This window comes from Varroa destructor, unplaced genomic scaffold (genome assembly GCF_002443255.2).
Source record: "Varroa destructor unplaced genomic scaffold, Vdes_3.0 BEIS01000002.1, whole genome shotgun sequence".
Classification (NCBI taxonomy): Eukaryota; Metazoa; Arthropoda; class Arachnida; order Mesostigmata; family Varroidae; genus Varroa; species Varroa destructor.
In genome coordinates this window covers 4,427,632-4,450,815 of record NW_019211455.1, presented here as the reverse complement: position 1 = coordinate 4,450,815, position 23,184 = coordinate 4,427,632, and the positions used below count along the sequence as shown (strand labels likewise).

The 23,184-nt window shown below is 38.3% G+C and overlaps 3 protein-coding genes and 1 non-coding gene across 11 annotated transcripts; 2 read left to right on the top strand and 2 right to left on the bottom strand.

Moving 5' to 3' along the window:
• Positions 1-322: 322 nt before the first annotated feature.
• Positions 323-20,051, bottom strand: LOC111246029 (uncharacterized). Of its 7 annotated transcripts, none has more exons than XM_022795212.2 (6): positions 19,781-20,051; positions 3,462-3,581; positions 2,630-2,782; positions 1,628-1,765; positions 614-805; positions 323-495 (listed from the first exon to the last, which is right to left on the bottom strand). In XM_022795212.2, the coding sequence occupies exons 1-5, from the start codon at positions 19,790-19,792 to the stop codon at positions 674-676; spliced, it is 555 nt and encodes a 184-aa protein (XP_022650947.1). In that variant the 5' UTR covers positions 19,793-20,051; the 3' UTR covers positions 323-495; positions 614-673. The 7 variants fall into 7 exon arrangements, with proteins under 7 accessions (XP_022650947.1, XP_086837836.1, XP_022650949.1 ...); XM_086981710.1 differs by lacking the exon at positions 19,781-20,051 and adding an exon at positions 4,442-4,575; XM_022795214.2 differs by lacking the exon at positions 19,781-20,051 and adding an exon at positions 4,175-4,435.
• On the top strand, positions 4,601-7,743 carry Git (ARF GTPase-activating protein GIT1). Its single transcript, XM_022795206.2, has 2 exons — positions 4,601-5,429; positions 5,903-7,743. The coding sequence occupies exons 1-2, from the start codon at positions 4,893-4,895 to the stop codon at positions 6,920-6,922; spliced, it is 1,557 nt and encodes a 518-aa protein (XP_022650941.1). The 5' UTR covers positions 4,601-4,892; the 3' UTR covers positions 6,923-7,743.
• Positions 9,428-9,509, bottom strand: TRNAL-AAG (transfer RNA leucine (anticodon AAG)). Its single transcript has one exon. It is a non-coding gene; the product is annotated as a tRNA-Leu (tRNA).
• LOC111246028 (cytochrome P450 307a1-like) lies at positions 11,779-22,990 on the top strand. 2 transcript variants are annotated; one of them, XM_022795210.2, is made up of 7 exons: positions 11,779-12,305; positions 13,780-14,014; positions 14,516-14,621; positions 14,789-15,097; positions 15,321-15,577; positions 15,868-16,101; positions 22,972-22,990. In XM_022795210.2, exons 1-7 carry the CDS (start codon positions 11,990-11,992, stop codon positions 22,973-22,975), a joined length of 1,461 nt encoding a protein of 486 aa, XP_022650945.1. In that variant the 5' UTR covers positions 11,779-11,989; the 3' UTR covers positions 22,976-22,990. The 2 variants fall into 2 exon arrangements, with proteins under 2 accessions (XP_022650945.1, XP_022650944.1); XM_022795209.2 differs by lacking the exon at positions 22,972-22,990 and adding an exon at positions 17,433-17,770.
• Positions 22,991-23,184: the final 194 nt, after the last annotated feature.

The following is a 23,184-nucleotide window of genomic DNA, read 5'->3' as shown; positions in this document are numbered from 1 at the left end:
ACAACGATATTTAATGCTTGCAAAGAGAGAACTCTTATAAGCTCAGCAGTCAATAAGGTCGTCTACAACAATTAAGCCGTGAGCTTTAACTAGTCAGAAACTCACTGAAACTCAATCCTTTTTGGATATGATACGCGCATATATCGGTAATTTATTTAGATGGAGGTAGGGGTATTAGCTCAATAAATACTGAGTTTTAATAGCTACTAAGTACCTTGCATTAGCTCAAGTCGACTACAGAAAAATCTAAACTACTAAAAAATGTTCGTTTAAATTTGTTAAGAGAGCAAACACAATTTCATATACAGGAAAACGCGGTACGTTGACATCAATTAATAATAAGTGTTTTTTTTTATTATTATAAAAGAAAGACAACTATATATGGCTAAGACTGCGGGCATTTTGCTATCAACATTTTTCGCTTTTCAAACCTTTAGCGAAGAGTTAGATATCGAGAACCAGCATTTTTTGTACATCGAATCCTCAAATGTCCATCTGTAAAGAGCGAGAGGTAAGGAATAACCAAATGAAAAGCAACGTTCTCCTTGCCTTAGCCCCTGTTGTTAAATAGAAATTTATGTTCGTAACGATTTTGTGACGATTTGTATCTTACTTTTTGTACTCTACCAATTCCTGACAAGTGATCTTAAAGCTGACTCATAACAGTGATACGTCAGCCAGGCGGCCACGTCATCTGTCTGCCTCCCATAACGTGCACATGTAAATGGTAGACACTTTGAGCACCCTGTACGCCGTTGTTGATTACGACACGATAACCTTCTTTCAGGCCTTGCTGCGCGGCAACCTGTCAACAATGGCTCAATGTTATTTTTAAAACGCCAAAGAAAAGGCACAATTCTATTTACTATTTAATTTACAGATATTTTTAAGTCAACTTATGTGTCGTTTGCTGTGGATCAGCTGTTAACGTTGCAGGATACACTTAATAGAAAGAGATCATTAGCGCTCACTACGCTTTAAGTTTTGAACTTTGAATGTGACGTTTAGCGAACTATTATAATAGGCTGATTGGAGCCGCTTACGCCAATGGTGTGTTAACTATTAGTTCTTCATGTCCGAGGCGATATATTTGTTATAAAAAATAATTCGTACATATGTACACACGTACATACAATGTGTCGCAGCTAGGGTGAGAAAGATACATTTAAGTGGTCTGTTATAAGTGAAGGTGAATCGAGGGCGACATCGAGACAGATAAGGTCGCTGTTAAAGAGGCAACGACAAGTCAAGAAGGACGCTTGTATTATAACTGAATAAGTGGAATGCGCTACGGTTCAGTGGTTCAATTGCACATTTCTTCCTTCCGATCCTAGTTATCCTCTCAACAGCCTAAAGTCTATTGCAGTATTACTTATAGTAATGTGCAAGTCTGACCAGTTCCATATAGTATTTTAATAAAACAAAAAATTGACACATATATGTATGTCAACTTTTTGCTATTATATATCATATACAATTATATATTATATACCGTTCCTTACTCGCGTTAGCAAGCAAAGAGTCAAGCAGTACATTGACTCACATCGTCATATTCTCCTAATCCGATACAGCAAGCTATTTTCCCAGCATGAATGAAGAAACTGTACCGTATCATGTTTTCAATTACCTTTTGAGCAACCAGCAACAGATGACCAAGCAGATCCTGGTCCGAGTCGTCGGCCTGTTCCAACGTTGCTATAAATTTTCGTGGGATAACCAAAAAATGGACGTGCGCTTGAGGGTTGATATCGTTAAACGCGATGCACTAACAAAAAAACACAAACACGTTTGCCATTATAGCTTATAAGTAATGCATTAACTAGTTTAAAATTAAACTGGATACATAAGAAATTAGTACACTTCGTATGTGTTATTTTTCACCGATTTATCAAATCAGAAATAAAGTAGTCAATGTAATTTCAAATGTGTCCGCTTGGGTTTAAGAAAGTATCCGATTTAATATAACATCTTGCAATCATACTAAACACGATCATATTATTACAGCTTCTAATTTAGTTAAGAAGTGGTTAGGAAATTCCAGTTTTTTTCATCTTCCGGTTTAGAAAATTTACAGGCTATTATCAATTTTTGATAAATACTCAGTCTCTTGTAGTACGCTTAACCCAAGTACAGTAATCCCCTTGGGTACAAGATTTGACGTTTTATGAATATTGATAAATACAAAACCTAATAGATTTTTTTAGCAAGATTTTTTTTAGCAATCACCTAAAGTGTGTACGTAGGCACAAATTGATTGTCTTTGTTAACAAAGGGTCATTCATTACCTACTACAATAAAAAAAAATCTATTTAATTAAAAGGACCTTTTTCTTATTACTTATTTCCATATTTTGTTTACGCTTAAGGTTTTTTTCCCGTCAAAATCTATGCTACTCTAAATCAAAATTGCTGCCTCAAAAATAAGTTCGATCAAATAAGACTAATTGCGGTAAGTATGAAATCTCCTCGTTTTCAGTAAAATCCCTTACTTCTGTCGATTCCTGCAATACTACTGGTTCTTTCAGATGTATAAAGAGCCACCTTATTAAAGAATGGGTGGTAGCAAGTTTGCGTGGACAACTTGTAGCTTGCGACTATCTAAGGATTAAAGAACCTGTACGATATGACACCTTGTCGTCGTCGTAAATGATATCTGCTGGAATGGTCCCATCAAGAATCTTCGCAAAAATTGTCGGCTGTCCTGAAGCAGCGTGCTTTTTTGCGGCTCGAGCTGCATTTGCAACCTCATCTATGTCTGTCGAGTGTGATCGGCGAACGACAGCCTAAAGCGAATTCGAAAATCTTGTGTTATTTACAGTACAGCATCCAGCCTTGAGTAACACATTTATTGATAAACGTGGTAGTTAATGATCACCTGCCAGTAATATGTACGTAAAAGAATGAATACAATTAGATTAAGTTATAAATATGTATGTAAGACCATCCTCTTCCGCAGTATCAATGCACTAGTAGAAAAACTTAGTCAAGTATGCACCATACACTGAAGAGAAAAGCATATATTATAGTACTGACCTAAGAAATGTGATAAGAATAAGATGTACTATCCGTTACACATACAGGTAAGCCAGAGTCCAAATGTTACTTTACACTGCGGTCTAAATAAATCGAACATTTCTTCATCTCTAAAGAACGAACCACGGATTGCTCAGACTCGACAGTGTGTTTAAGCCGATTCAAATAGGAACCAATTTCATAACTGTCGCTACACGTCTAATGCATTGGAAAAATGTGTTACTGCATTAGGTCAACAAGCTTTTTTTTTCTTTGAACCTGTGACGTCGATGTACCATGTTTGCGGGATAGTAGCACATTTCGATAATTTCTTTACCTCGCGCCTGATATTTCGAACATATTTTGGTCTCCAATGGAGGCGGGCGGACTGGCTCGTGGCTTGTCCCATATTATTGAGAACAAAATGGGGCTTTCGGGTTAGATAGATACCTGCAGACGGCTGGTATTCAGCGATCGCGAGATGAACGCTGAATTCATCACCAAGCGCTTGGCAATTAACCCGATGAGCATCTTGGAAGCTTCTTTTACCGCATGAGAATAATAATGCACCTGTAATAAATGCAGAACGCAAAATGCAGCTTTAATCCTGTTTGAAACAAAGAGGTAAGGCATCTTTCCAGGGTGCCCAATTACATGGTCTTGCGCGTACGTAAAACAAACAACATCTGTGTGTTTGCAGACATAAATCTATTAAAGACAACTATTTCTGAAAAGCGCAGTAATGTACGGGAGAAATGGATAGTTGATGATAAATACCACAAAGTGAATGCACTTCGATTTCTTTAGTAGTGCTTGCTATTAAAGAAAACGCGTAGCCATTCGTGTAGCAGCATAGCGGTTATACCAACAGTTCACAGGTTAATACATGCTCAATAACAACGTATATCATTCAGGTGACAAGTGGTTAAAGTAGAAAAAAATCTCACCGTACACTTTTTTTTTTTCAAATCTATTTATTAATCTATTTAAATTATTGAAACTTTTCATGAGATGGGCGAACTTGCTTGAACAACAACACAAACCAAATCGTCGGCATAACAGTGACGACTGCAAACGAGTTCTAAATTCATGCGTGAAAATCAGGCTTCTGTATTGATCTTATTGGAACAAAATATTCAGGTCTGAAAGAAACTAATGCATACCACCTGTTCCACTATCTGTTTATTAACTGATCGTCTGGCAAGTCGCCAGCAGCTGTCTCAAAATTTCCTAATAATAACGATCGTAAATGCACAACTCCCTGAAAACTCTCACAGTTAGTGATAATAGACTTCCGCTTGTCGGAGTCTAAAAGAATATCGAGAATTCGTGGCACAGTGAATCAGAACAGACACAAAGCGATCTTAGCTGCTTAATCATTTAAAGCAAGCACACAGCAACAACTTTTAAACAATCCCGGCGCGACTGACGGTCAGTAGAACAGATCAGCTGATGTTTTGGCCGACATTTGCTGCTCGTAGTGTTTAACTACCACTCTCCGGTTAGTCCTTGCACCAGTAGCGCAGGATCACACTCATCATTACGACAAAAACAAGAGTGACCGGAATACCCCGCTGCCACAGCGAGGATAACAACAAAAGCAGAAGCACAGTAGGTCGACTGATAGGAGAGCTGGTCACTTATACCCAACTAATGACGTTCACGGAGTGGGAACAGAGTTTCTCGAATGTAGTGCTTGCTCATTTTATTGCCTTTCAAAGCCCGGCGACGCACTTAACTTGTAGTGGTGGTCTTCCTTTTTGGGAGCATACCAAGCAAACCAAAAAAACTTCACTTAGTTTACATTTGTTGAAAACCCCGTAGAGGCTTGTCTGAGTGTGTGTAAGTATTTTCGCCACGAAAACGGTGTATTTAACGAAAATGTCATCGAGTGGCGGAGTTAAATTGGCCGATTTGTGCGCCGATTGCTGTGCGGCCGACCCGTCGTGGGCGTCGTTGAGTTTAGGTGTACTCCTGTGTTCTCGTTGTGCACTAATCCACTTTAGCTTAGGCAGGCATATTTCGCAGATTGTGTGCTTGAACGAAAAATTGCCAACTAGACAGAGAGAGCTCTTAGACGTGTTGTCGACACGTAATATAAACTCTGTTTGGGAGCACTACCTGCTTGACTCAAACTTCACTGGTGGATGTCGGAAACCACCACCGAACGATCAAAGTCTACATCCGACGCGAAGCGCATTCATCAAATCAAAATATGTCCTTATGAACTTTATGGAACGGCTTTCACATGATACTAATGAGCTTCAGGTCAATATCCGACTCATGACAAATCTGAGAACGAACGACGTTGACGAATCTCTCAAGTTGATATTGCAAGGCGCGGACGTCCGGTTTGTTCATCCTGAAACAGGACAGACACAACTCCACGCTGCTGTCTTAGCTAGTCAACCACTTCAGGTAGATTGTTTCAAATAATAGCTGCAAGGTTCTTATATCGATCAGTAATATTTTGGCGATAACAATCAGGCTGTAAGAAGTCAGTGCGAGTAAGCTAGCATCTCGGTTCCGATACTTTGTTATTATTATTTTGCTACATACTTACAATTGGGTGACGTGTAGCCACACAAACTTGTAATGTCTCTTTCCCTCGGTATCGCTAATAAGGCCGCATAAATAAGACTAATCACTTAAAATTTACTACTCGTAATTATTTGAGCAAATATTGTTCAAAACTTTAACTTACATCTCATTGAAATATGCTTCACTTCATATAAATCACTTCGAGAGAGTACCCTTTGCACTTTAAAATAAAAACCTTGTCTCTAAATAGCTTCACGACACATATTATAATATAGCTTACATACTGATCCCAATGTTTACTCATTTGAAACACATTAAGGAGTGTAGATGCAAACTGTTTTCTGTTCTAGGTTGAGCTTCTCCTAATTCACGGAGCGGACCCTCGTGTCGAAGACGGATCAGGCCATTCGGCGCTTGACGTTGCTCGGGCAGCTTGTCGCCCAGATTTGATTAGTCAAATGATGACTGCCTTAAATCAACTAAGTGATAGTCTACAGAGTTTTGTTACTAGCATCGGTGGACAAATGTTGGCCAATTCACCCCCGCCGCTTCAGTTGGATGATGAAGTTCGAACGGAGCTATGTAAAGATCTCTATGACGAAGTCGAACGCCGAGAGATACAATCGCAGATGAATTGCGATGAGGTGCCATTTCTGCCAGTGAACCCGGCGTTCGCGTCAATCCGTAATCAATCGAGACAGAAACTCGCCAGATTAAATCGCCAAGAATTAGCGGCACTTATTGTCCTCTGCGTTGGACAGGAACGCCTGTCCGCGCATAATTCATGTAGTGGGAGTGTCGGAGGAGGAGTTCGTCTCCCAGACGACGACGATGAACCTTTGTATGATAGCGTTTGTGGGGATGACGATATCACAATTGTTACGGAAGAAGTGGAAGAGACAATGGCTGCGTCGGCGGCCGAAACCCCAACAGAGTGGTTAACAGCAAGTCCGCCCTCGCCTGCCCCGACCTTACAATCGGTCCCGCCACCAGTTGCTGAAGCACCAAGCTTCTTTCCCAATCTAATAGTGAAAACGGATGAAATCACAAAGCGTACGCATGCACTTTTAGTTGCAGCGAAAACCCAGAATGACGCTAGCTATCTCTCAATTTGCAAACAGATTCGTTGTTCTGTTTTAGAAATGTCATATCTGTTACCTCATAGCTATCCCGAGCCGGCGTGTCACAGCGCCCTGCAAAACATCATACGAGCAGCGGATGATCTCGTGAACAACTGCGAATGTCTGTTAAATGGCGATAAAGCTGAAAATGCTCAAAAAATCATCAAACTAGTCTTCACTGTTGCTCACGGTGTCAAGACGTTTGTGATATCGTTCCCACATCTGCGGAACACACAACCACCAGTTTAGGTAAATAAGAAGGATACATTACGATAAAGTTAACTCAATAAGCTCATCTATCTATGTACATACATGCTTGTAAATTGGGGAATCTAGAAATTTCGTACGAACTTTAGGGGGTTTAAGTTAGCCTGCTTTATTATTCATTACGGTATATGACATAAAAAACAATGTTTTTAGCTACAAGATAGCTAATGGAAATTTGTGCGTAGAATTTTCGCCGTTTGAGTGATCCCTGGAATTGCCCATATTAATCTTATATACGTGATTTTGCACCTGCATACTTTTTTCTAATATTGAAAATTGACATGTAACATTACAGCGTGTTAAACACTGGCTAACCTGAAATATATAATCAAATTTAGAATTAATCCACACTTTACTGCGTACGAGTTAGAATAAGTAACTGTTTTTTTTTTTTTGTAAAAAAAATGATGAATACTTATCTGCCTTCTTACAATGTTTAGATTGTTATCCGTTGATGGTAAAATAGTTCTCGCAATTGTCTGCAAGTGATTGTTGTTTTGACTTAAAGGAGCTTCTTATACTCCTCATTTGTGCTCCGTGACGAGTTAAGCTGTTGTCACTTTCTTTCACTTATCAATTAAAACGGAACGAAACAGATAATTATGCTCATAGTCTCTATATTATGATATGCCCAATGTGAAGGTCCCATATTTCCAGAAGGTTTATTGGGGAGTGACGCGACAACCGTAAAATATACAATTACGTATAAATACCGACAATCGATATGTACCACAATAACGGTTTTAGTTACATGTAATTAAAGCTTTGTACAATAAAACTATATGCTTTGACTATAAAAAAAATTTGCGTGTTTTTTAGTGAACGTTATGTTAGCAGGTAATAAGTGTTTTACGCTGTTAGAAAACTTTTTGATATTTTTATATTGGCATCCCTTGTCTATACTGTAGAAAAAAGTGAAAACCCGACACGGAGTTTGGCTTTGAAACGGATGCACACATCCTAAGGTGGTTTTAAAAAACAATATTTAAGGAATTGATACGCTTCAGTTTAAGATAACAAATCAAAATCGATCTAAAGGATAAAAAGGCGATATTTAACTGTCTAAAAACTGATTTTAGCAAAACCAGAAGAATTTGCTGGTAAACAAAAAACCTGATGAAGCGACTATAACATTGCATGCTCTGAATAGCGTGAATATATCGTAGTCTGTGATCTTCATTATCTTTTTTGTTGTTTAGCCAGTTACAGCAGAAGCAGTTAGTTGTAGAATCTTTTTTTAAATCAATTTTGAGTAATAAAATCTTTAAATAAAGTCAAATTTAATTTCTTATATTATCATTTTCTTTTAACAAATGTGGTTAGGAGATGTCGAAATTTAACTTTCTCAAAGTAGGTTTATTTATTTCAAAGTTCAAATTTCATCAAAAAATTTGTGCCATGGAGAAAACTGAAACAAACTCCTGCGTTTACGGTGCAAGAAAATAATTTTTGGAAAAAGGAAAAAAGCTGTTAACGGGAAGTCGGAGATTCACAGTAAATATGAATACGAGCTCTATCGCGAAACATCAGGGCGTAGCGGAGTTGACTTCTGTGTTTGATTTGTATTCGACGAGTGCACTGCTTAAGAAACAACAATTGGCACAGACCAATTTTTTGACCTCTCTGATAAAGTGTCCTATGGGAAGCCAATATTAGCACAAACTCAAGAGTTAAAAAATATAAAGATCGAAAAAGTCAAGCACTGGAAGGCCTGTATCTGGAAGCATTATGCTGGCAAAAAATATGGTCTTAAAGTTAGAAACTTATTTCTCTTTTACCGAATCGATGACTGTCATTTGGCTAAAGTTTTAAAGGGGGGGGGGGGGGGGGGACACGACGATGTTAATGACTACCTTCGGATAACTTATCGAGTTTCATACTATAGAATGTACCTACGTATTTCATTAACAAAGCCCTATTAATAAGATACATACTACAATGAATAGTAGAAAAGTTTGATTTGGTTACTGAGACGCAGTAAATTAAAATTCAGTTTTTTAGACATTCAAATTTAGCTTGCCTGAACAAAATGTTTTAGAAAATACAGTTTGTGGTTAAGTGTACGGAATACTTATTGAGGTCACCAACCCATAGGTAGAAAGAACGATGATATAGAGTATAGATAGTTGTTCAGCCTTTCATAACGGTATGTGTTTGTAATTGAATGTTTTTCCCAGAATAAACAGGCTAATAAAACATTTTAAAAATATGAGTACTGCTGTCGGAATCATACCGCTGAATATTGTCATGTCGTCATCTAAACGAGTGAGCCACACATAGTCTTTATTAGTCAGCATAATATGACGATTTTACCATCTAAGCTAAGATTTTATCCATCATAACGCAAAGGTAACGGCGGAAACTGGAAACCGTATAATCTCTTCTGTTCTTATCACCCACAAGCGAATCAATACGGCATTGTACGTCTCGATTTGTTATTAATATTATTTATTTAGGGACAAAGGGACTAGTGTCTGGCAAAACATCTGGCAGTGGTGGGATTCGAACCCACGCCCCCGAAGAGACTGGTGCCTTAAACCAGCGCCTTAGACCGCTCGGCCACACTACCTCTTGTTGAAGCTTGAGAGTAGGTTTAGCAGTGTATTCACTGGCTTATGCCGATAGCGCTATCAACGACTCTCAAGGCCAAGAACATGTTCAATGACCGGCCAGTTATCTTTCACTGACCGTTATCTGAGTCCCTGCGGGGATACATAATGCACAGTAAATCGGCCGTTAATTGAAACGCTAGTAGCTGCAAACAGAGCTTCTTTTCCTAGACCGCGCATGCGGCCTCTTGTGGTCAAGATACTAAACAAGTCACGACCAGACTTGCGGTAAACGATTATCACAACTAAAGCGATAGCGTATTTTCTATGCAGCATTATCCACAGGTTTTTTTTTGCTCTTGGTAGTCACAGCTCAAGATAGCATTTTTTGGCTTCGCAAGCCTCGATAATGTCTGCGGAAATTTTCCGCCGGCAGGGTCGCCAATAACTTACAACAACACCAAGTAATGGCCATATTAATCTTGGTCTTTTTCGAGCACAAAATTTGGCGGCGTAGGCCAAAAATGTACGCACTAAGTATTGAAGTCAATTGGCAAGTTAATAAGAAAGTCTCAAGAGGGTTGAATACACTCAAGCGAATCCAATTATCGGTAGACACAATCGTCTTTTTTTTAGAAGTGGAATTTTAAAACCAATTCGGCTTGGTACTTAATGTCTGGATGTATACGACCAGCTGATCTAACGACAGCTACCTAAAAGACTATAATCATCAAACCAATAGTAACCGTTTGCTGCTACATATTTTGCTGATACAAGCAACACTAAATGTGAGGGTTACTGCATGTAGGCGAAGTAGACGTTAAAGATTAGACAAGTAAATTTTCCGAACTGCCTTACCCAGTGAGTAGCCCTTAATCCATATCGACGAATATGTTTATAAATTCATGAGATATTGTATATTAGTCAATAAAATTTATCGGAGTATCGAAAAATGAAATATTTGATTGGTCAATATTAACAAATCTTTTTGTGTTGCCGGCCGGTTGATTTTTGGAGATAAGAACGAAAACCAACTTTTATCCACACATCTCTTCAGTTATAAATGATCACACTTCTAATTATAGCTGACACCTTTTCATGAGTGTCGAATAATTTCACTAGTGTTCTGCCTCAGCACCGATGCAGGTTCTGAGCTCAATTAGAAAAGCAAGATGTCTCTTTTGTATTTAATAAGCCTCCTAGTTTACGCTTCTAACCTAAAACCACAGTTTGTTGTTAAATACCAAGGCGTTACTTGCTTCTATATGGCCGGTCTCAATCGACGAAGTCAGTTATGAAAAAAATTTCAAACTATCGGAGTTCAGCCACACGCTAAAAGCTATTTGCTGGTCAAACAGTTTTTTCCTACATCATCTGCATGGCCATTAAGATGGAGTTCAGCGAGGAGCCTACACACACACACACATATATATATATAAGTGCAAGGCATCGAGATAATTCGCAGTTAGTTAGCAGAGTGAACACTACTGTAAGTGTTGTAACTTACATCTCTGCCGTCTTATGACATTATTGGTCGGATCATCATTGCATTCTTAGGAATAAAAATATACTTTTCATATATAACCTCGATCGTTAGGATCAATAGGTTCGATGTTTGTACACGACAATATATAATGCGGGTCATCACCTCAATACCGTGCATCTTCTGGGGCGCATACCTAAGCGAAATAATGACCTGACATGATTTCCATGTGTGTCGGAGGTAATTTGAAGTTCAGATGGTCACGCCCAAAAGAATTAGGTGTTAGAGTTTGCGTTCTGTATACAAGTAAAGATCAAAACACTGTTATCTTAGCATAAGGTTTTGTTACGCCTACTGTGAAAACTTTATGAAAAAAATCCTTTTCAGTCCCTAATTATGTAAAAGTATATTGGATTGGAATTAGGCTATTAGGTACATGCTGCGTTATTGTTTGTTTGAGAGGAACACTCATATTCCACATTGAAAACGGGTATAATTACGATAGCCGTTCAGAACCAAAATAATGCAATGAAACTCCTGGTCCTGCTGGTATCGCTTCAACATGTAATTTGCCAACCAGAAAAAAGAAGTCTGCAATAAAAAGCTGAGCACAGCGCTGCGCCCCTTATGACGGGCATTCCTCATTTCATCGCATCCAAAGTAACCATGTGAATTCCGGTTGTAACCGCCCTCGCCATCGATGTCATCGAATCGCAAGCGGAACCGGTCCTTCGGCATATAGTACGCATGATTCAGCTATATTTCCATAGAGCAGGTTGTAACGTAGAAGGGCAAGTAGCACGACGCTGTATTGCAGTGACACAACTTTTCACAGCTCATTTTATCGCTGCTTCTGGTGCATTAGGTAATAAGACGGCCCCCGGCAGAAATCCATCCCTATTTGAGAAAGGGTTCTTGAGAGATGGGCACAAGCCCCTTTCTTCTGGAGACAAAAACTCCAGTTTGAACAGCAGATCCGAGCAGAGTGTTCGTCGAGCAGCTGGCAATAGCGATACCATGTCTCTGTTAAATGGCATGTTTGGATTAAAGGAAGGGCGATTAACGCGAGGCAAGCGGCTTCCTGGACCTAGTGGAGTCCCGGTGTTTGGGTCTTCACCGCAACTGGGAAAGTTTACCAAGATTTGGGATGGCTTTAGCGAACTCCACGAAAAATACGGCAGTCTAGTGGGAGTGCAGATTGGAAGCCGATATTGCCTGCTGGTCAACAACGTCGAAGACATCAAAGAGATTCTCATAAATAGAGCAACCAGTTTTGCAAACCGCCCGGACTTCCTCCGGTTTCAAGCAATTTTTCGATGGAACCGCGATCTTTGTAAGTACTTGAAATACTATAGCGTATACAAACAGTCATGCTTTGCGGCCCAGTACGGTTTAGGGAAATACGTTTTTCAATTACTGACGAAAAGTTATGAGATCTTTCAGAACTTAAGTTTTTATGCTCTTGATATTATTTAAATAACGACGAGGTGGTTATGTGGCATCTTTTAAGAAAGACTGAAAATACATCCGGAGAAAACTTCAGTTCTACGAAAGAAAAGTTCATCAGTAACTGGGAGCAACAAAAATCCGAAATTATTTTAGTAACAGTAAATAGTAGTAAGTTTAAAGTTGCCGAACTTACTGAAATATTCTTCTAACGAAGGCTTAGGCGCAGTATACCGCAATACATTTTAGACCTTACAGTCTGGTCACACTTTTATCCAGCAACAACGTAATTAGGTCTGTATCGATAACTTTAAAAACTCGTTCTATCCTCTTCACATAGCCAGGAACATCGATAATTTATTGTTAGCTCCCTCTTTATTTAATAAGCATTCCAAATAAATGTAGGGGCGCTGCATGGTCGTATTAAAAATACCAGCCGAGGTCATAAACCGAATGTGTCAGGTTTGACATCCGGTACCGCCATTAAACATCACTTAGACAGCTTCCAGCACGAAAGGTCACATACAAACAGAACATAACATTAAATGAGCAAGTCTTTTTTTAAAAAAACACTGCTATATGTTGCATTGTTATTTCTAGTTGGCACTAAAGTATGGCTAGCTTGTTATCTCTCAGAATGAAGATGCAGCTTCTCCTAAATAGTCTCATGAAAGATCAATGTGTCAACGTCGACAAGCAAAATTGGTGAAACTATCGAGAGTGAATAGTATCAGTTCACTTATATGGGTGTAGTTGTCTTTTCGTTTAGGGTTATAAAAAAAATGATCAAGACTCTGGGACCTAAGCTTTGTATTAAGCAAGATTTCCGAATAAAAGCCTGTTTCTAGAAGTCCAGAGGCCTTTTCAAAAAACGGTACATCAATGTTCTTTCACTGGTTTTCCCGATACAACTAAATGAATCAGTTTTATAATAACGTCTAACATACTTCTGTTTGTTGGGCTTTTACTTGCTTTGATAGTTCATTTACTTCATGAATAGGTAAACGCCTTTATAGGGTTTGTAAGGTTGACCCATAACAATTCAAGGTGCAGACCAACCTTGAATCTTTGGCTTGATATGCCCATACTTTTTATTTACCTATTCCTTGTTAGCTTATGAATATTGGCCTGAAACATTGATTTCTGAAGTATTTTGCCCATCGATTGCGTTCAGCACAAACAGGATTTGACACCTCATCTGTTAATGGGTTATATCATTGAAAGCATTACATACATAGCATGCCGGCGCTCCTTCAAATCATATTCTAGTACAGTAAAGAATGCAATAAAATTTAACAAAACCATTACAATCGAGCTTAACATTCCGTGATGTATGTGCTCTGCTGAATCTGTTTTCGTAGCTGTCGCTTTGTCCGATTGGTCTACAAAACAGAAGACCCGACGCGATATCCTTTATGGACCTCTGCATCCCAAGGGTGGCGTATACCTTCAAACGAAGATTTTCGATAGTATTTCATCGCAGACTATACTCCTGATAGATTTCTTTAGGGAGAAGAATGGTGAACCCTTAGAGCCGCGTTGGCCCATCCTAAATGCTATCGGAAACGTGTTTTACGATTTTTTTTGCAGTAAAACGTAAGTTGAGACATTCTGAGTTTTCAGTTATTTTCATTTATCCCTCAGCGGAGGGCTTTTTAGACTATAACGAGCTTACTTTATTCTGAATGTGTCATATTCAAAAAAAAGGACTACACTAGTTTTCTTTCAATAGATAATGTATTTCTATATTTCTCCTTTCACTGTGTTTGCCTGCTTTTTTTTTTCTATTTATCCTGTAATCATATCGTTAGCCATTAGCATGGACACAAAACTTAATTGTCAGTCGTATTGACTGACCAGTCCCCACGGCGACCTGAGTCCGGTGCGTCGCTGGTTGCAAAGCTAAAGAGCCGTTCTCAATTTAAATCATTTCATGTAAAGCATTATAGCTTTTGCGTGTATTACTAAACGTACCTTCACTATAGCTAAAAAATCTATATTGTGAAGAAATGAACGTTATATTTGAAGAAAATTCATGCGTTACTATTAGCAGAAGCGGTATAAAATCAAAGAAGGAACCATTCGTTGACATTGCAGGTTCGACTGGAACGATGCTGTGTACTTGCGCACGGTGAACTTGTATAATGAAATCTTTCACGAGCTATTTCAAGGCTTTGCCATTGATTTCATGCCATGGTTAAAGGTGATTTTATCTAAACATCTATTTCGACTTGCAGATTGTACATATCGGTACATGAAAAACCTTATACTGAACGGAACCAATTATGAATCTCACACGTAGAAGAACTTGCATATGGTTCGCAAAAAGTTGTGCTTTTTAAAATCAAATAGTTTATCTTCTTATTACAGCCATTCTATAATAAACGACTCAATGAACTGCATGCGTTGGAAGCTGAAATCTCGAAGTTTAATAGCGGTATGATCACGGAGCACGAGCAAAGCGCAGCAGCTTACGAAGTTGAACCTCGGGATATATGCGATATCCTTGTGCTGTATATAAACAGCGCGGCAAATTGCGATGCAGTGAAGAAGATTAAACTCGATAGAACTGACCTCGCGGTGATCATTGGGGACCTCATCGGTGGTTTTCCCGTCGTAAGCAACATGGTCCTTTGGGGAATTTATATGCTTGCAAACGAACCCGAAGTCCAGAATAAGGTATGATATATAAGATGACTGCGTAATATGAGACAGAAAATATTCGTGGAACGCTCGAGAATCTTTTAAGTAACCATGTTAAGGTTTCAGAGTCAATTTTAAAGCTGTGTTGAAATTACGGATAATCTCGGTAAAATTATCTTGTAAAACGAGCAATAATCGTGCAAAACTGGCTGTTTAAATATATCAAAATGCACTCCTTTTATTATTTTTTTATTGACAGTTGTTCGAAGAGTACGAAGTTGTTTGCGGTTCAGGAATCCCGGGTGCTGACCATAAGAAGTCGTTGGTCTACACCGAGGCGACTATGTACGAAATCCTTAGGATGGTGTGCTCGCCCATAATTCCACACGTAGCCACGCAAAATACAGAGCTTCAAGGTTATCATATTCCCAAGGACACAATGGTAATGTTCAATATCTGCGACCTCAACTTCAATCCAGAACTTTGGGACAAGCCAGCTAAGTTTATGCCAGACAGGTATGACGGTTAGATGAGGACATGTGATCTGATTCTTAGATTAAGGCAATATTAACATTTATAGCTCAGAATTGGGCTTAGAAGCAATAATATACATCATCCGTACCTTAGCTTTGTCACGTGGGCCATCTAAGCAAGCGTGCGATATTTATGTTTCATCATAGAAGGTTCGCAATATATCCTATGCAATTAATACAGGGCATTTTTGTACTCATAATAGACGTGCATGCATGTTGAGTCAATTGTAGCCCTGTAACTTAACGCAAAAGTATTTATCTCTACTTTTTTAGGTTCATTTGCGACGGGACCCTACTCAAGCCAGACCACTTCTTGCCCTTTGGTACTGGCAAGCGATCATGCATGGGCGATGGTCTAGTTCGCCACATCGTCCACTTGATTCTGTCAGCATTGATTGGACAGTTCCGAGTCCGTCTTGCCCCTAGTACGCCAGCGGTTGATTACTTGGATGCACGCGGCCGAGTTATCATGGAGACAGAACCAAAATTGATGTTCGAGCAGAGACTGTGAGATTCCAGTTTGTATACTTTGTGCTTTTTATCACCGTGCATGAGGCATGCATGCTTTTTTGCATAGAACATAGCACATTATCATACAAACAAAATACATCTTCATACACGTCTTGGTGGGCAGTTATCTAACTGATTTTTATGTATAGATAGTAACAGGCAAATCGAATGCATGGTGAACAAAGCTGCAATGGAAACACATGTATACACAAGTACGTATGATGAATAAAATATACAAGTGTTTATACTTTTTTTCATTTTCATGTAGTCGTTATTAATTTTATCAAGACGCGGCGAAATCGTTTGTGTAATAATGGTTGGATTTCACAGGCGAAGTATGAAGAATGGCAACGACTAACCTAATCATTTATGTAACATTTAACGTACATTGTTTTAATTAGCAAAGTACTCTGCTTATACACAGCTAGTGCAAATTAGGTAGTAATATATTTTCCACGGGTGTCGTGAGGCTGTTATAAATCAGAATAATAGAGCTTAGATTCAGTACTAATAACAGATTCTAAAACAAGCCGCAAAAAAATAGTATTCTGTTTTTATAAATATATCGTTTTACTAATACTGCAAGTAAATATGTTACATGTACATAGCTGTGACGGCCAGTATGCGCTGTGCTATAACTACGAAAAGATACATCATCGTCATTATATCATTATTGCATATGACGAAAGGGGGGGGGGTCAATGTTCACTGAGAATCTCGTGTGCATTGGATCGAATGCCGTAACTATCGATTACATATATATGTGTACGCAGTAAGCGACGTGCTTATAATTACTTTACCAGCTAACTATTGTTCCATTCATCGAGGTTATAGGATACACCGTGTACAGGCCAAAATGCTCTGTCAATGTTCCTTCTTCCCTAAGTTGTAAGTTGTTTAGTTAAACGACAAGTATTTGCTATTAGTTGAAGTCCAGAATTCACGATTTAAATTGTTGTGGAGTTTCCACAATACGAATTGATCAACCTTCGCAAGTCTCGTCGTATATATTTCTCCTGTATAATATAAATATGGGACATTTGCTTGTGGGAATAGCTAAAGATCGGGCACAATGAAAACACCTTCTTGGGTGAAGGTCAAATTGTGCAGGTCATCATCCTCGTGTAAAACATGAGTTTAAAATTCTATCGGGTGCATGGCGACTGCGTCTAACTTTACATTGCTTTTAGCTTTCAGCCTGCGGTAGAGTGGATTCGGTACCTGCAAACTGCTATTGCCTGTAGATGGCTGCAATTAATCAGTCGCAACGGGCTTTGCAAATAATATAAAAGCTCTTTTTGGTATATTTCCACGTCGTTTTGTATTAGGTGTACTAGGATGGTGTACTAGGACTCTCAAGAACGCATTTTCAACGAAACGGGCCAAATTAAACTTGCTTTACCATTGGTAAAGAATACGATGATATGTGAAGTGCCTTAACCAACTTGCCGTAATCATACATCGTTATGATTCGAAGTTGTTCTTCTCACAATATGCAAGAAGTCAGCATTATATTGGTGGGCTGAGTAGTTTTATCGAGATAATACCATGTCGTTGAATATTCTCGTGTATTAAGTTAGTATAATACGAAGTTATTACGATATTGGACAGCGAAAGGGCAGCCCCATGGTGTGCATGCGAGTCGATTTGCTTTTGTTCTTGCTTGCTCATTAAAGTTACTGTTATTGTTAGTTATTAATAAATAAATTAATAGATAACGATGATTTGCCACCATAAAGAATTTTGGCAGTACTGGAATTTGCACTTTAGGTCTGGAAGAGACTGGTGTCTTATGACAGCTTCTTACAAGTTACTACGCAGCAAACGCAGGAGCTAAACAGGTGCAGGAGTTTATCCATTAGCATATGTGGGAAGCACTATCAACAACTTTCGAACCCAACTTCAATGACCGCTGACCGAAACACCATTTGCTGAAAACAACTTTTTCTCCAGGAGCTCGTTATACTTACAATGAACAGAAGACTACGAAGGGTAATTATGGCGGTCAAAGCGACATTGTACATTTCATATAGCATTATCCATGGGCGCTATGCTTCTTTCGGTCAGCTATAAATTGTAACAGTAACTACTTCTCTGGCATTGCAAGCTTCGATAATTTTCAAGAAAATATACTAATCGGATCACCGGTGGCTTACAGCAGGACCGACTAACAAAAATGCCAATCTTGTTCTTTTTCGGCAAAAATCTCGGCAGTACAGGCCAATAGGATTAAATGTTCAAATCACTTGACAAATGAACATGAGGGCCTCTAGAAGAGTGAATACATTTAAACCAAATCACCAATCCTTTACGATCGTCTGTTCATGAGTGGCGCAACCCGTGAAATGTTTGTGTGTGACAATGTGATAATTAGGCTAACAGTGCACATACGTAATAGAGATTTTGCAATATAGAAACGATTAGGTCAAACAAGTTTCTGACAAGCAAGTCCAGAGTGTAGTAACTGCTTAGTTATTTATCCATTTTGTTGACTTGTTGTTGTTATCCTACAAAGAACGGGTCGTTTTTTTGAAAAACTTACTTGCCAGTTGATGTGTGAATGTTCATCGCTACCTTATCTAACTATAACTATATCAAAGCAACAGTAATAGCATGTTATACCTTATATTTATATCGATGCGCTATGAAAGATCCCCAAATGTTCCCAAAGTTCTTGGGAGAAATTTTTTTTTTTAACTTTTTTCTGCAGATCTGTCGACTTTCATGAACTTATTTGTTTTCCATATGTTTGACAGTTGAATTTTCTGGCACTTCCTTGCCATGTTACTAGAGCTTGCTGTAGATGGAATTTGCTTTCACTGTGTATTATGATATCATTGATTTGATGAATGATCTTCATGAGGCAACGTCACGAGAATTGATTTGTGGGAGTAAACCAGTGATGAGGAGCAACGGATTTGTCCTTCAACGGACTCTATTGCTTATTCTAGCCGTTCTCCATCATCACTTATAACGAAATTCCGTTAAAAGATATATTTGACCAGCTTCGGCATTTTAAACGGCTAGCCTTATTTGTACGATGCTTCCTAGTCCAGGATCGAACGCAGCCCTCAAATTAATAAAGCCGCTGCAGAGAGCATTCGGATGACATATTTTTGTTATTATTTATCTAACGCTAGGAATCCGTACTATGCTAATCCACGCTGTTTGTTTGATAGTGGTTTGTGATACTCCGTTTAGTATCTTCGGAAGTACTGTAAAAGTAGACAAAAACTAGACAAACGATTTTGTTTGAAAAGAAGAAATCGTCCACAGAAATACTCCTAAATGAAAACGCACTTATGGGCAAATTTATTTCTAAAACAAAAAAAAGTACTACATTTTTATAATAGGATAGATAAAAATAGCAAGAGATTCTTCAATAGCAGAAGATCTTCTTCGCCGGCTTAACATCACCTACTACACTCGTAGCTAGTTTTTGGAGACGAGAACGGAAACCAACCTGGGTTAGTACGCCCTTTCAGTTAAAAAGATTACATTTCTAATTCTAGCTTACACATTTTCGTAGTTGCCCAATGGTTCTCCTATGGATCTGCTTCGATTCCAATACTCAGTCAATGAAATTTAAAAAACAAAACACCCTTTCATATTCCATACAAGCCTCACTACACTACCGACTGAAGTCCACAATTTAAACACGAGAAACACCACCTACCTCAGTCCCCATCCATGAAAGTTAGTCATGAGAAAGAATTCAAAATGCTGAAGTTCAAGCGCACGCTGCGAGTGTTTTGTTGGTTAAATGATTTTGGTTCGACATTCCGGTATAATTATCGAAGGGAATTACATTTAAAAGCCTGCATTATGTATACTCAACGATAACAACTTGTATAATTCTCACTGCGAGAGCTTAAACAACATTCGAACATCATGCAATTAGTCCAACGTTGCGCAGCAGAGTAAGCATTACTGTCACTACCCTAACTTGCTGGTAAACCATTTTAGGCCATCATCGGCTGGGCTATCCCAGCAAGTAAGATACGAAAGGACCATGAATATCATGTGCATCGTAAGAGTCAATAGGCTCTATATTTGAATCTGATCACATATGATGTGAGTCAGCACCTCAATACAATGCACCTATTGGGGCGTATACCTAATCGAAATTGTGATTTCATACGATGGTGACTCGGGTCGTAATTTTCGCCACGTTCAAAAAAATTAGGTGCTGGATATTGCGTTCTATAGACAGCCAAAGATAAAACATTGTTCCAGTTTATATAAATATATTGGATAAAAAATTTGGTTATTGCAACTGTATACTACATTACTCCGAATGTTCTACAACAAAGATCGACATATAGACAGCGACTGTTCAGAATCAATATAATAGAATAAATTTCATAGTGACAGCGCCTCGCTGGAAGAAAAACTACGTTCAGCGCTGTTCCTTCTATAGACAGATACTTCTTACATCATCGGGTCGAAAGATAATCATGTAAATTTTCCCTTGCCGTTGACATCATCGAATCGCAAACAAAAGTGGTCCTTAAGCCTACAGTACGTAAAATTTTTTTTTTTCATACCACACGTTGAAACGTAAAAGGTCAAATATTACGACGCTATACCGCGGCCAGAAAAAGGTGCAATATAATGCAACGTACTTTAAGTGCTATAACGGCGCCCTATCCCATAAATCAATGAGTAACAAGATCTCATCTAGTTCCAGTCTCAAAAAAATTTGCATTGTTTTACCAACACAGCCAAGCACTCCGGTTATTTCCCGTTACTTCCTTGCTACACAAATATAAAGAACCGAATAAAAAGTCCAATCAATAAGGTTAATAAGTTACGAGATTTTAAAAACGTCCTGTAGTAGAATAAAGAACACCAGGTTCAAAACCACTGTACCACCACATACGAAACAAATATAATATTCAATGACAATACTGTCTTATAAAAACATTGTTAAACACTGCACTGATAAGTCTAGGTGGTATTCAATATGGTTGGCCTGTTATCCCTCAAAATGAAAATGCAGTTTGTCCTAAATAGCTTAATGAAAAAGTCAATGTGTCAAGATCAACATGTAAAATTGATGAAACTATCGAGAGCGAATAGTATCGGTTCACTTATGTGGGTATGCTTATCTTCTAGTTTCGAGTTAAAAAAAATTATCAAGACCCTGAGCACCTAAGCTTAGCATGAAGCAGGATCTCCGCACAAAAACCTGTTTCTAGAAGTCCAGAAGCTCTTACTAAAAACGGTACATCAATGTCCTTCCACTTGTTTTCCCGATACAACTAAACGAATCAATTTTACAATAACGTCTGGGCTTTTTCTTGCTTTTGTAGTTTTTTTACTTCATTAGTAGGTAAAAGCCTTCGGAAGATTCGTAGGGCTGACACCTAAAAATTCAGGGCGCGGCTGAAAACTTGGACCTTTGACTTGATAGCTTATGCTCATACCTCTTTATTTAATCAAACTTCGACGGCTTATTAAGATTGGCTTGAAACATTGATTTCTAAAATATTTTTCTTATCGGTTTCGTTTACAATAAACAGAATTTGACGTCTCATCTGGTAATGAGTTATATCGTTGGAAGCGTCTTTTTGCGTTTCTAAATTTAACCATAAATGCTACGCAGGCGCTCGTTCGAGTGAAAATCTAATGCAGGAAGAAACAAGATAGAATATGAGAAAAATATTCTGTAACTGCTCTGTTAAATTTGTTTACACAATTGTCGCTTTGTCCGATTGACTTACAAAACAGAAGACCCAATGCGATATCCTTTATGAGCCTCCGAGGGTGGCGCACGCCTTTAAATGAAGATTTTCGATAGTATTTCAGCACAGATTACACTCCCGATACAGCCATTTTATCGTATTATCATCTGAAATTAAAGCATAATTAACGTTGCCAATTCAATAGTTCGCTCAATAAGGGTGTTCTACTTACAACGTCTTGAAACTAATAAATGCTCAACCGGGTGTCGATTCTTGGATGAATTTCGTTCATTTGATGTTTCGCACCTATCTACTCGAGCGAAAAAAACGGTATGAAAACAGCATTTTTATTCAAACAAAGCTAAGCAACAGTGATTGCGATTTTGAACCCCATTCTCATCTATTATTATTGTTATTACTATTACTACCTTTGTCACATATATAGATCAGATATCACAACACAGCATGGGATACAAAATGTACTCTCAAAAATCGGTTTTTACTAAATAATTTTTTTGGAATATAGGCTACTTATTATTAGTCTATCCACTCAGGCATTAACGGCTTGCTGGTCTACAATACAGGTGAAGCGACTAGAGTGCACATATCAAACTGATCTTCTGTGCGTAGAATATGAGCGAATATGTTATTATAAGCAAATTTGTATTAAGCTATTTGCCATTGTTGTTGTCGGTTGTAAGAGGGTTTTTGCTTACTTTCATTATTCTAGGTTAAGAAACATTTTTTTGATTCTACCCAGTGTGGTGGGGTATGATTTGCTTCAATTCAATTGTTGGGCTGTTTTACAAATCAAACTAAGTATATAAGAAACGTTAAGTTCTATTTGAATTTACGATGTACAACACGCCACTGAAGCCTGTTCTTGCAAACATATATCGATGCTTCGATGACAAATAACTATTCCTCTTTGTCCCTTTTCGTGTTGGACATTACATTGAGCTACTGCAGAATTTTATTCGTCATTCCTGATTAATAATTATGTAGTTGATAATACATAATAGCGTACTGTATGTGCGTCATCCTGTGTGATTCGTTTATGTTTTTTTTGCCTATTGCATCTTTAAGAAATGCAAGGGATAAATAAAATAATATTACAAAGTGATAATTTGTCGTAAAGCAGCCTTTCTGATTGGGTGGAGTTCTTTTTGTCTTCTGTTAGGTGAAGCCGCTGATCAATGGGTGAACAGTTCTGCAGAAATCATGCAGCATGTGCCACTACATTTAGTTGACATTATAATAAAGCTGGACATATTGGGCGTTTTCGTATATTGAGTAATGGTAAAACCAAATTTTACTTTAATTAGGTTCATTTCAAAGAGTCGATATTACTACAATAAACTGTATTCTGCGATAATATAGAATTTGGCATAAT